This window comes from Diprion similis, chromosome 5, assembly GCF_021155765.1.
Source record: "Diprion similis isolate iyDipSimi1 chromosome 5, iyDipSimi1.1, whole genome shotgun sequence".
NCBI classification, from domain to species: domain Eukaryota; kingdom Metazoa; phylum Arthropoda; class Insecta; order Hymenoptera; family Diprionidae; genus Diprion; species Diprion similis.
In genome coordinates this window covers 3732051-3746242 of record NC_060109.1, presented here as the reverse complement: position 1 = coordinate 3746242, position 14192 = coordinate 3732051, and the positions used below count along the sequence as shown (strand labels likewise).

Below are 14192 nucleotides of genomic sequence, written 5' to 3'. Positions count from 1 at the left end.
GACTGGGATCGAAAGCTGAAAATCGCACAACGTGACTTGAACGATTGTGTCAATGCCACCACGGGTAAATCACCTTTCGAACTCCTATACGGCTACGTCGCCCGACACGACGAAGGTCCCCTGCGAGCTCTCACCGTAGAAAGCGAAGCCAATTACACCCGCCCAGAGGATCTCCAAGAGGAAGCCCGAGGAAGGATCATCGGCACCCAGGCCGCGTATAAAGCCCGCTACGATCAGAACCGAGCGAAGAACGCAGTTTTCTATGTCGGAGACATCGTCTTCATGAAAATCGGCCGCACCGCTACCGGTGAGTCCACTAAAATGCAGAATAAATATCAAGGACCGTTGGTAATCACCAAGGCGTTGCCGAGCGACACATATGCCATCGCAAACCTCCGCCAGGACCAAGAAGGACGAAGGTATGCTGCGACGGCCCATGCCAGCCAACTAAAAATCTGGCGTCCAAGTCATGATTCTAACGACGACCCAGAAGAAGAGGAAGAGGACGACACGGGGAGCGTTACCGACGATGCGCCGAACGAACATAGTGATCCCGACGAAGAAGAGGTAGTCGAGGAGGAGACTGGGGCTAATGCCGAACCCTCCACTCGCAGTGCGCGCCCCCAACGTGTACGCAAAGCACCCCACGGCTACACGGATTTCGTCCCCAACTCCGCACTCGAGGACGAGTGAAAATAGGATGGTCGAATGTTAGATGTGAAGTGCCGAGAACTCGAAAACCGCGCGCGAATGTTTAGGTTTAAGAATGTGTATGTATGAGGATGTGTGTGTGTAGCATAACAAAAGGGCGAAAGACCGAGTAGAAGAATAGGGTAGTATCGGGCAGTACGTGCCCGTCGCTCGTAAGAGACACTCGGAGTGAGAGAATTAATTCGTTCGTCAATATATTAGTGTAAAGTTAGTCCGTGTTATTCGATGTTGGCCCGTTGGCCCAAGTATTGTTTTCTGTTGTTCTGCGTGTATTGTGTATTCCTTGTTTTTCTTAATAAACCTGTTCAATTGCCGGCAATTAACCCGATCGTCTCGTCTCGACTCCCCCTTTCCTGGTCAAAGCTATCCTGGCCTTATAAATATTTAACAACTGTATTCCCTGGTTTAAAGGAAGTGCCAAAATTGTAGTAAGGGTACTTTACTTTTCCTCAAAACCACCAGAGCGTGCTGAAAATCGAGGTACGCTTTTATACATTGGCTCTTATGGGACCTTCCACTCTATCCTATACTCTTTGGTGACGCTAACCAAAGTCTGAGAATCAGTGCGCAGCACTGGCAACGTTGTGGAGCCTTAAGGGATATATTCAATCGTGGATGAAGAAGCTTATCGGCCGATATTACGTTGCCTTTAAGATTAAATATTAAATACTATGAATAAACCCTAAAGCTGAAAGAACCCCGCAAAACATTGCTATACATATAATTGTACATACATAATACACCCCAAACACTTGTTCAATTTTGCGCACCTGTGCGATCCTTTCACACACTTACTAAATTCAGTAATCATTATAAAATCAACTACTCAACTACTACTAATCTGAAATCAAGAATATTCTTAACTGTAGGATAATTTCGAGTCTCTGTATGTAAAGCCACCAGCGAAAACATCCGAGTTCAAAATTATTAAATATTGTAAAACTTAAGAAAGGGAGCTTTGGTAGCAAGCTAGAAGTTGGCCGGGCTACGCAAAGCATACCATATGAGGTAACAACTGAGATACTAATTAGGTCACCTCTACCAGAACCAATCACGGTCCAGCTACCCCCCAAAAATCTTCGCTGGTGACTCAATGCAATAAATCTGACACCCAAAATTATACAGGAGCATAGGAGATCGTGCCCTATATAAACGGGTGCAGATTGGACTCGGAGAGCATTATTTTTTCACAAGGGTGAACTTTTACCCTGTTACTCTGCTACTTTGAGTACAATTTTCTATAATTTTGATCTACCCAGTTACTTTGCTACTTTGAGCGTTTTTCTATTGTACTATTAACTAGAACGAGTGAATAAACGTTTAATGCATTTTAAAACCAAGAACCTTAATTCAAACTTCAATCTAAAACTATACCAACTACCTGGTCCTTTGCCGCCCCACGAAGCTCCCTGTGGCAGTTCACATTAGTTCGAGCAACAAAGGTAAGTCGACTTCCACATTACCATTGTAATGAATTCTTTCAAATCGTCAATCCCATTACGCAAATTTGTCAACGTTGTTCATTTCACTTTAGTGATTAAGCGATACTGGAAACCCACACCGATTGTAATACGCCGCAGTTCAGTTTCGCGACCCAATTTCGAGTCTAACTCTTAAGTTGTCCGGAATTGACCGTTAGGACGTCACAATTAGGTCGCCATAAGAGCTAAAAGATCGTAGACAGTCCCGGTAGCTAATTTTGGAACGCATCAATTGGATCTCTCTACCCTCCGTATTGTCGTACCGTGGTATCGCGTGGTATAGTCGGTATAGTCATTGAAATTGCAAACATGGCGTCGACTGAGAAAATTATTAAGTCTCGAAAACGAAAATTACTGTTGGATACTGACATTTATGAATTAGATCCTGAGGATCGATCTCCAGTTACATCACCACCACCTGTTATCACAATTCCACCTTCCGACGAGGATCTCGATGAGTCTAACGTAAGCCAGGAATCTGAAACATTCGATAACCTCTCCGGACCTGTCAACTTCGACAAAACAGTTGGTCCTGGCGTTGCCCCCGAAGGTTTCATACTCATCGACGAAGATGTTGGCGTTGATGATACCGATAATTCACAGAACCAAATGTACGATGCATCGTCCGAGCCATTGAGCCCAATTTTCAAGGTTATGTTTAGAGACGTTGATACTGCCAGGTACGAAGATTACTTTAATTCTCTATGTTAATTTTTTGGAAAACACAACAAGTTCGAAGTAACAAAACATTAGAAGAGAATCAGTATTTTGCAACTTTATAATGACACTGATTAAACTGAACTCACAAATTAGAGTAGTATGTTTTGCCTCAATATAATTTATTATATTTTAGTTTGCTTCATAGTTGCTGTATAACGATTATCCTGAATAATAGATTTTTTCATCAATGCTACCATATGCAACCTAATTAATATTTGGGACGCCAGGGTATGGTGTTGTGTGCCTTTGCAAAAATAAAAATCGAAATAAAAGTAATAAACGCATAAACGATGCTGAAGCTGGCAGCCAAACAGGAATACATAGGTGTTTGTACTCATGTAAATAATTTGATCTGACACGTAGAAAAGCAATTATGGTGGAATACAGATATTGAAAAAATTGAACAGAATGATGTATTTGGTAAAGCACGAATCAGTATCAATGAGCATATGGTTATAAAGTAAATGATGGTTTATTAATTTAATTATGAACTTGTAAATTAATTCGGTTGCTAGGTACGAGAACGACCGATTACTTTAAAACTTTGTGGAGATATTCTATATCGAACCCAAACGTCAATTAAATTTGATTCGCGATGATACGCGATCATAAACCAGTTTTCATAACCAATTCATTAATGAATAATTTTGGCTGCTGGATGCGGAAGCAACTGAGGACTTTGATACTTGCTAAAGTCGCCTTACGATGATCGTGAAAAATGATGGAAAATGATTCGCAGGAGTACCCCGTCACTCAGTTATCAATAACTTTTGTTACGTGATCGATACTGTTGGTGGTATATTTCCTTGATTCAGCTGGCATCTATCTTGCGCTTTGCATTATTGAGAAGCAATGACGTGGACTTTTGACGTGGACAATGACGTATCTTTTTTCCAAAGTTTTATGTATAAGTCTAAAAAAGATTCTGAAATAATTAACTCCAGTATCATTTTATGCCATGCAAGTGTAGTTTTAATTAAGTGAAATGGTTTTTGAAAACATTTACCTTGAATAAAATGGCACGATTCTTGACAGAAAGTCTCAGATCCACCCGAAAGAGTAATGTATTCAAAGTTTTGGTTGACCACATTTGATCTCGAGACTAAAGTTATGACTAATAATGAGTTCTGATAGGAAAGCTTTCCTGACCAAATTTTACATTGACATAAATAATCCATCTTTATCAAAATCTTACAATCGAGCTCAGTGATAAAAGCTTTATGTACACAAAATGCACTGATTTTTAATTTTACTTTAATGACGAATCTAGCGGCAAAAGCTCACGCTCAACATGAACGTACAATTCTTAAACAAATCAAATTACATCAGACTCAAGTTAATTTGCTTGAACTTCTGGTTCAGGAGTACCTTCTTCAGCCTCGTTATTCTTATGTTTCTTTGGGATTCAGGCAGATGAGAATTTTATCTATTTTTAGTTTCCTCGCCGAGGAATGCAACACCCTTCTTGAAAACTACTTTCTTTACTTACAATGTTGCGATTATTTGAACACATGTTGGTTTTAATGTGCCAAAATTATGTGTGCAATCAGTTGTGCATCTAGAATTTCACGAATTTCAAATTTCAAATTACTGACCAGGTTACGTTTACTCATCACAAATTGATCATCCGAACCTAGAATTGGTACCACTTAGAGTTTTCGATCAGACTTGATTGACACAAATCAATACTTTAAGTACATGAAAAGTTTATTCCTCAGATTGAACAATTAGTTACTGCATATTTCTATATACGTGTTTGTTAGCAGATAAAGATTTGTTTATAAGATGTAAGTTTGTATCGTTACTTTATCAATTATATCAGACGTAGTAAGTAATCAAGCAACTCCATAAATTTTACATATTTGAAGTACCCAAAGTTCTGTTAACATCTGATCGTTGACATTATCAATTTCATCCTAATAAGTTAATGCATTCCATATTGTGCTTATAACTAAGTTGGAAAAAAAAAGTAAATTTGATGAATAGCGCAGGGTGATAGAGATTTCTAATCACTATTCTATTCTTCATTATTATTGGCATTTATTCAATTGTCGTTTATTAATTTCACCATCCCAGCCACCTTAACAGTAAACACAGATTCTCGAGTATTGTTATTGCAAGCAATAAGTCCATTCACCTCAGTTCACAGTCATTATCACTGCGTTTTGAGTTTCTTATTATACTGTGACTTTTCGTGGATGGTAAGCGCTACGGATACTAACCTAAAACTCGCGCCGTCTAGCATGATTGCATTTAACCGTACCCTATTCAAGCTAGCTTTATTCTGTTCGAACTCGAGAATAGCGTGCGTAGAGTTTGAACTCGAGAATAGCTCGTGTAGAATTTGAAGTCTGGAAGCATTTGGTTGAACGGAAAGAAAACTACAGTGAATTAGTTTGCTCGTATGCAGAAATTATTCTATAAATATTTATCCAAAATCAGTCACTTTAATTTTTGTATTAGGTGCTTTATTTGAAACGAAAATTATTTAATCTTGTGAATAAGTGGAGTCGCCGGAAAATTGGACCAGGTGAGAAAGATGATTCAAATCAATCGATTGATAAATAATTATAATAAATCATTAATAATTATGTTTTAACAAAATTATGCTATATTAATCTTCAACTACCCTCGCCCTAGAATCTTGCGTAGCTACCCACGCGGTGTATTTCATACACCAGACTGTAGTACACTAAATAAATTGTCAATAAGATCCACTAACTTTCCAACCACCAAAGCGCAACTGTCTGAGCACCTAGTAAACACATCGGTCGTGTGTTTCATCGAGGGGCATGAGCGGGGGATGCCGCGTCATGTTTTTATCGCTGTTTTCTTTTTTGTAGAAATGGTGTATTTTATACACCGGCGCGGGTAGATAAAGGTTAATAATTTCTGTTACACGCTGTTGTGATTAAACAACGAATAATGGGTAAATGAATAAGCAAACTCTTCGGATTAGAATGATGGATTACTAAAAATTGTTTATTTGAAAATAATAGGAAGAAATCCAAGAGAATTAATTTTTCGTTTATTGTGTTGGCCACTTTCAAACATCAATCTATTGATGACTCTCGTCGACACAATTAAGCCACAGTGAAGCAGCTTTCTGGGGTTGAATACCTCCATGAAAATCAACCAAGTCCCTTGATGAGCCTCAACCCCAGAAAGCTGCTTTGCTGCAGCTTGACTATATCGTCGAAGCTCATCAAGGAACTTGGTTGATTTTCAACGGGGTATTCAATCTCATAAAGCTGCTTTGCTGGGGCTTGAGTGTATCAACGAGGCTCATTGATGGACTTGACTGATTTTAGACAAATATTCATAGAATAATTTCTGTACACAAGCAAACTAATTTATTGTACTTTTCTTTCCGTTCAACCAAATGCTTCCAGCCTTCAAATTGTACACAAGCTATTCGCGGGTTCGAATTCTACGCACGCTATTCTTGAGTTTGAACAGAAAAAAGCTCGCTTGAATAGGGTATGGCTGAACACAATCTTGCTAAACCACGCGAGTTTATCTCATATTACGTTATTTACTTCATTTCTCAGATATTTTGACAAGTTTTAATTCAAATTACAGAAAGCACAGGCAGGCCATTGAAGCATTTTTATTAAGTTTGCTTTCTGCGAGTACAACATCTAAAGGAAAGTATGATCCCTATGGCTTGGTACTTGAGATTTGGGATCAACATCTGGTACCGAAAGAACAAGAAGCCACCAGTTCAACAGTGCCTGATAATAACCGAGAAGCAGCAGAGGATCAACTTTTTGTGATTGATACCAAGCCTAAATTAAAAGATGATTTAGACATTCCTACCTACGGAAAGGTTTGATAATTTTCTCATTTTTTAGTCTTCTAGAATTTGATTATTCAGGAGGAAAAATTGATGTCATCTAACTTGCAAAACGATATGGTGTTATCAAACTGTTTTGAGGAGGGGTAAATTTCATATTGTCACTCTAATACAAAGGGATTTCATTTCTATACTCATTTGTTTTTTGTGTTACTTGCTCATTGGCAATTGCTCGAAAACTATACTGTACATCTTTTTTATGCGGTATGAATAGAAATTCGAAAGAGTATTAGAAAAACAAACCGAGAAGATTGTGGCAAACCTACCTGAAGATCGCGCTCCAAAGTTGTCATGTTTCAACTGCTTAGGCAATCATAATTTACGTGATTGTACCAAGCCGCGCAATTATGCCAATATAAACAGGAATCGGAAGGAGTTTACTGCAAACATGAAGCCTAGAAATGGAAGATATCACTTAGAGGATGAACAAAAATTTGGACATTTTGTGCCAGGGCATCTGAGTAAAAACCTTCGAAAAGCTTTGGGGCTTAGAGACAATGAACTACCTAGACATATTTACAGGTGAAAATTCCACCATCTTGTAATAGAAAAATACTTTATTTTCCTATCTTCTTAAACGTAACATATCACCAATTCTAGAAGCATACCTTCCAACTCGCATATAAATAAACTCTGTATCATCAATTACTCAAGCAACGATGATTGGCATGCTTCATAATATTTTATTCAAACATAATGGTGTTTGTTTCCACCAATCCCGATAGCACATTTTTTACTACTCATTATCCTATTAACACTGCACACGGAAAAATTCAGTTGGCTAATTCAGGTCCACTGAATCATGATAACTGCTGTACAATATCTTTTTTTTTTTTTAATCATCGAATTGATAATGCAGATTGTTCGTGAACGTTATGTTAACTAAACTTCAACGTATCTACCATTTTCTGCTACCATCCATTTAATTGAAAATTTACCACCACTCGTAAATTTATTGCCCAGGTTCTGTCAATAATTGACTGCATAACAATTATGACAACCAATCAAATAATAGTCAGCCTCATGAAAAGTGTGCTACTTGCCAAGATACATATTTTGTGTTATAGCAATGCACAGAAATGAAATGTTTTTTATGACTCACTATTACAAAATAATTTTTCAAGTATTCATATGCCATTAACAAAACAAACCATTTATGGAGAGAGATAGCTCAATATTTTTTTTTGTCTTTTATGTGCCTTGTACGTTTCTTTTAGCATGAGATTACTTGGCTACCCTCCAGGGTGGATGGAGGAAGCTCGGGTTCAACACTCTGGATTGACGCTGTTTAATTCAGAAGGGAATGCAGATCTTGATCCCACTGACGAAGAAGGAGAAATTATTGTCGCTGGAGAAAAAGATGAATTTGACATCAAGAAAATATATGACTTTCCAGGATTTAATGTTATTCCTCCTCACGGTACACGGGATGTTAGTAATTTATATTTCAACAACATTTGTACATGGAATAGCAGTTACGTATGAATTTTCGGAATGGGGAAACTATTGAGGCATGGATGAATGGAAAAAGTAGCAAATGACTTCATTAAAATGCTCACCTTACTGAGAAACAACAGTACATTGGAAGATTCAATATGAGCTCCCTGCGTTTTTTTCAAATTCATACTGTAGTTATTTTGAATATTACAGAATTATGGAATGACGGTAAACTAGTAAACTACTACTTAAGTAAGAAATTTTAAGCTCATTTTCTTGCCGTCCCCTGCAATAGTTGCATGTTTACATTTTTTTATCTGCTGGTATATGTTCTTTTGAAACTACAAACCCCCAATGTTCCAGAAAGAAATTGGTGAAATAATTTTATGGAAAAATTATGGTATTCACTGGATCTGGTAAATGTCAACTTTTATTATTGGAAAATCTTCAATGTGTACAGTTCGAATATTCAGAGTAACGACTTCTAAGATGTTTTGAACATGATATCAAAATATTGTTTTTATTTATGAGTTATTAGTATGCTGCTTGAAAAGAATTTTAATTTTTCCAGCAGTGAGATCAATTATAATGTTTAATTTGAAAATTTGTTTATTCTGATGCAGGAATACAAGTATTATAGAACACCACGAATGCAAGAAATGCATAGCAAGGAGGTCATGCTTTCAAGACTGAGTGGTAGAAAAGTGCAGGAGGGTTATCAGAGAAAGAAAATGAAAGTAAACAGATCTGGAACTGTGGAAAACACATCTACTTCTCCTACTGAAATGGAGGTTGCGGATATAGAAGGTATGTTCCTAATGCCATAATCTCTTGACTATTACTAATCCTGTTATCCATTCCATAGTTCCTTTGGTATCAGAATATCTTTGCTACTTTTACGTTCTTTAACTTCGTTATTAAATTTAGATGCCGTGGTTGAAACTTTGGCAGTGAAAGAATTATTCATCCCGCCATTACCTACAGACACACCTCCCAAGCCCGCTGAACCACCTGCAGCACCAGAAAACTCTGATAGTCAGTCGCAAAAGCCACCATCTCCTAAGTCCACGGTAAGCCAAAGAGAATTCTTTTTTTTAGCGTATGAAATGCAAAATTGAGGTACTCATTAGTATCTGTCACAAGGCGACTTAATTTCTGTGAGCAGTGATTGAGTAGATATTTTATCACAAAGTATAAATATAAATTTGAACTTTTATTTTTTCGTTTTTATTTTTCTTCATATTTTATGATAATTTTCGTTAAATAGAAGAAGTTACCAATTTTCCTTGCAAACAAAAGTAATATTTCAACTGCACCTAATGTTTGTAATTATAAATCAACTCACATCAATCCAATATCAATCAACTCATCGTTTTTGCTCCATGAAGCTTTATAAGTTTTCAAGAAAATGTGTTTTCGTACCGAAATCATTGATTCGCAAGCATTAACTGATGCATTCATTCGATGAAGAAATAGATCGTTCGATATGTCCAAAAAGTCGATGATTGTGTTGATACAAACAATAACTGAACGTTGTTCTCATTGTGTTGTGAGCCTCGGTCATAATTCGCGACAATACATGAATAAAAGATAGCAATTTTACTTTTTCACTGTGTATCACTTAGAGGGAGGTTGAAAACACAGAAAAAGAATTATAATCAATTGCTGATGAACGTAATAAATTAACAATGTTATTACTGCCCTCGTGAGAAAAAAACCCTCAACTTGGATGTAAATCCGTACACTCAGATTTTTTCTTATGGGCATTTAGTAGTATCCATAAGTTGGGGGTACGAGTTTACACCCAGTTCGAGGTTTTTTTTTCCGTGAAGGCCAAATTACTTTTTTTTTTGTGTAATCTCATCATGACAGTACATACTTATGTGTAGAAACAAAATACGGTGCAGTCTTCGCGAGCAGATTCGCCATCGCTATCTGATTTAGAGATAGCGAAAAAACAACTCCTAGCTGAGTTGGATGAACCCGAGATATCATCGGATCGAGGAAAATCTCTGAATGCTGGAGAATCGAGTACTATTTCAAATCATTCTGATAGTACCGGAATGCCGCCTCCGTGTAGTACAGAAAGTACACCCCAGTCGACTCGAATACAGAACAGGGAAAATAACTCTTATTCAAGTAATACGGGTATAGTGAAATCCATAGATCTGGGTACCCCTGTTCTACAGAGTACATCACCGTACAACAGGCTACCGTCGTCGGAAAAATTTTCAAAAGACATTTGTGACGTATTAAATTTTGAAAATCTGCCTGATTCAACAGGTAAGTATGAAAAAATGAGCGAGATTATTCAAAAAGTACGTGGTACGGTGTCAAGGTTGCAACAGGAATGATTGTTAGAATATTAAGGAAATGTTCAGTCTGTGCATTACATTTCTCTGTCTGGAAGTTCACGTTTAGAAGTCTAAAATAAATAATTGAAATTATATAATAATTTCTTAAAGTACATAAGAATTATTCTTATACGATTCAAACGAAATGACAATAGCTTATGAATATTATAATTTTAAAGTATGTAAAATATCCTTTAATTGTGTACATGAGGTTTTACTACTTATAAATAGCGATGCAAAATTATTACATATGAATGGCAACTGAAAATGTCAGAAAAATTCTTGTTACCTTATAACATTAGGTAAGTCTGACGATAATTTCGGAGAATGAATAATTTATCCGATTTGTCAGTAAATTGGGTACATGGAATGGTCAATGGATTGTGGTATACATAATGCAAACGATATTGAAAGTGACAAAGTTCGTAAGAACATATAGATCCCATTACGTCCTTGAATTTTAAATATATAGTGTGAACAAAAAATTCATAAAAGTTAGGTCTGGAGTAGTATTTAGCAATACCAGAAAAATATTGCTCAACTAATTCTGTTAGTACAATAAGATTTTGAACGCGTAACATTTTGAAGAAACTTGCAAGGAGTCCCTGGATTGATCAAGAAATGACTCAACAAAATTTTCAATCTATAAGTTGTAATAGATTTTATACACGTGTGTATTGTTACTGTACAGAATATCTTTCATAGATAAATTACAATTACTCGTATTTTCCAATTGAAAAATAAAACAGAATTTATTAATCGACGACTGATTATTTACCGAGCTGATCACTACTGATATTACGATATGTGGAAATATTTTCTTTCGCATTCACAATGATAGTACTATTGTATATCAAGGGCGGTAAGAAACCGATCACACAAGGGAAATCGCCTTCCACCCGTCATGCATGCAATTTTTGTTTGTCCTAGTCCCACCGAAAGTTCGCCTTTCGCACATGTAAAGTGGGTGCAAAAAATTTCTGTTTTATGAGTACTCAGCGTCCGAGCGATCATGGAACTCTGTGCTCGCTTGCGAGTATGCATGAAAACTGAATCTTTGGCTTCATTTGCGCGAAAAGGCGTTTTTTTCAGAGAACAGAAAGTATATTCCGATGTTGAATTTGAATTTCATTTGTTTAAATAACAGCTGATAATCAAGTACATGATGATCTACCCATTACTATCAGCTATCGACAATATCTCTTAAAACGAGCCTCTTAGGTCACTTTGTATAAACTTTTGCGAATACGAATGAACTGCCTTATGTCAAATCCTCGATAGCTGTGCTAATTTGTTTTATTATTACGTGATTATTTGATTTTACTTACTTAGTTGTTAGAATTAATCTGTTGAGATTGCGTGTATGCCAATTTCATGGATTCTACTTATAGGGAAAGGAGTATTCCGGATGCAATTGATATCGTTCGGAGGAAGAGAAGTGCCGTTCAAAATATTTATTATCTATAAAGAATTTACCTGGGATCTTACAATTTTAGGCCAAAATTTTAGATGATAATAATATTTATACAGAGGCCCATTTTGGTAAGTATTCTCAACATCCAAAAATATTTCGTTTATAGATAAATATGTGATGGTTCACGGTCTTAAAATTTCTCTTGCATTTTTCATCAGTGTTTGTCTTGCTGGTGAAGGAGTATCTAATTTTATGTGATTTTTATTTTATTGCATATGACAAATATTGAATATTGATTAGTAAAAATATTTAACCTTGGCCAAGAAATTACACTTCTTTTGAAATAACTATGAATTACAGTATAGATAGGTTAGAATTTTTTTATCCTATAAAAATATTGGAATCTTTGGGAAAAGTTACATCACAATTAACGTATTCAGATCCAACCCATAGCAAAAATGGTGAAAAATTTTCAAACTTAATTTTGGGATCTAATTGAAGTTACAAAAGAACGAAGTACTAGAACTTTTCTTAAACTTATTTTCGTTATATTTGAAATTTTAAATGAAGTTCCCGTTGTTGGCAGATACATCATTGCAGATTGAATACATAGTTCATAGCATTCGCCGTGAAGCCCAATTCAGTACAGAAAAACAGCTTTGGGTTAAATCTTACAGAAAAGTTGTAGAGAAAAGGATGTACGATATCTCCTTGTTCCTGATTAGTCAAACTGAGATTATTGGTTTGTCCCTTCCTGCAGGAAATTTTCTCCTGGTTTCCTATAATCACAGGAGTAGTACTGCATTGATAGCCAGTCAAAGTTCCGAATCTCAAAGCTCCGAATACTAACAACCTTCAAAAATGCTTCGAAACGTTTATCGTATATACACACTTCATATACATATCGTACACTTAAAGAACAATACGGTGTGGACTTCTATGGAATATTTTTCAGGGACAATCCAGCACTATTTTATGTAAATCTCATAGTTCATAGACATCATTATCTGACATTGAAGTTCTGAGTTGAGCACCAAGATTGTTCTTTAATAGTCCACAATGGCCAATTTCAACTACCACTTTTTCACAGTGTAAAGTTGGTAACTTTGGAGTTTCCACCATTCTGACCCTAGATATTGACCCTAGATAGAGGCAGATCGATTCTACATAAATTAGTTTTATAGGTCAAATCGTCAGCTGAGAGCAAGAATATCCTATCTCAGAATTTGGTTCAACAAACCCTCATCTCGAAATTTTGTTGAACAACATCATATGTTCAAAGTGATCTCCAAGAACATACGATGTTTTTGGACGAAAATCTGAGGTGGAATTTTGTTGAACCAAAATCTGAGATAGGATGTTGTTGCTCTCAGCTGATGAAGTGTTCTACGGTATATGTTCCACAGACTCGTTTCGACAGAAATGTTTTTTTTTCAGAATATTTTTGTACACAAAGGAATTCAAGATTCAGATTTTTAATAATCCTGCATGAATTATTCTATGAAATATTTTTGTATAGGAGAATTTTTGTCCAGAAATTTTTCTACAGAATAATTTTATAGTTTCACGCACCCTACATAATACCAGTTCGACACAACACACATTCAACACAAATAATTTAAATTAAATTAGATTAAATCAAATTAGATCAAAATGTACGCAATTTACGATTAAATGTATGATTTTGCCGATTAGATGATTGCTCTGAATCTGGGTTTTGTCAAATAAAATCTGTAGAAGATGATCCTGTGCAAAAATATTCTGTAGAATAATTTTCGTGTACAATAAATTATGGAGGAATATTTCTGATGCGGATCTCGAATTCTTTTCCATACAAGAATATTGTGTAGATTAAATATTTTGTAGAAAAATATTCTGTAGGACAATTCTCCTGTACATTTTGTGTCTGTACTGTCCCGAAAGCATGTAGTTAGTTTGGGAGAGGGGTGATGATGATAGGCTACGCTAGGCTACATGGGGGGAGGTCTTAATCTGCGATACTTGGTTTTATGATTGATGCATTCTAATTCACTTATCCAGCTCAAATACTGTCTTTTTTGCAGTCACAGGTTTCAGTGGCGTGCCTTTGTAATAAGTGGACTTGAATTTCAGTTCGATTGTCACAAAAAAGCTGAGACAAATTCTTTTCCTTTTAATATTTATTTGTGTGCGTAGCTAGTCTCCTCATCCGTTCCTTCGGATCTCTTAGGATAATAAGA

At 36.2% G+C, this 14192-nt stretch overlaps 1 protein-coding gene across 2 annotated transcripts; it reads left to right on the top strand.

Annotated features, from left to right (window-relative positions):
• The first annotated feature begins 2480 nt into the window (after positions 1–2480).
• LOC124406281 (zinc finger CCHC domain-containing protein 8 homolog) lies at positions 2481–11318 on the top strand. 2 transcript variants are annotated; one of them, XM_046881642.1, is made up of 7 exons: positions 2481–2872; positions 6495–6741; positions 6983–7290; positions 7986–8199; positions 8829–9012; positions 9133–9275; positions 10098–11318. In XM_046881642.1, the coding sequence occupies exons 1-7, from the start codon at positions 2502–2504 to the stop codon at positions 10557–10559; spliced, it is 1929 nt and encodes a 642-aa protein (XP_046737598.1). In that variant the 5' UTR covers positions 2481–2501; the 3' UTR covers positions 10560–11318. The 2 variants fall into 2 exon arrangements, with proteins under 2 accessions (XP_046737598.1, XP_046737597.1); XM_046881641.1 differs by having other exon boundaries at positions 10095–11318.
• The last annotated feature ends 2874 nt before the right edge of the window (positions 11319–14192 follow it).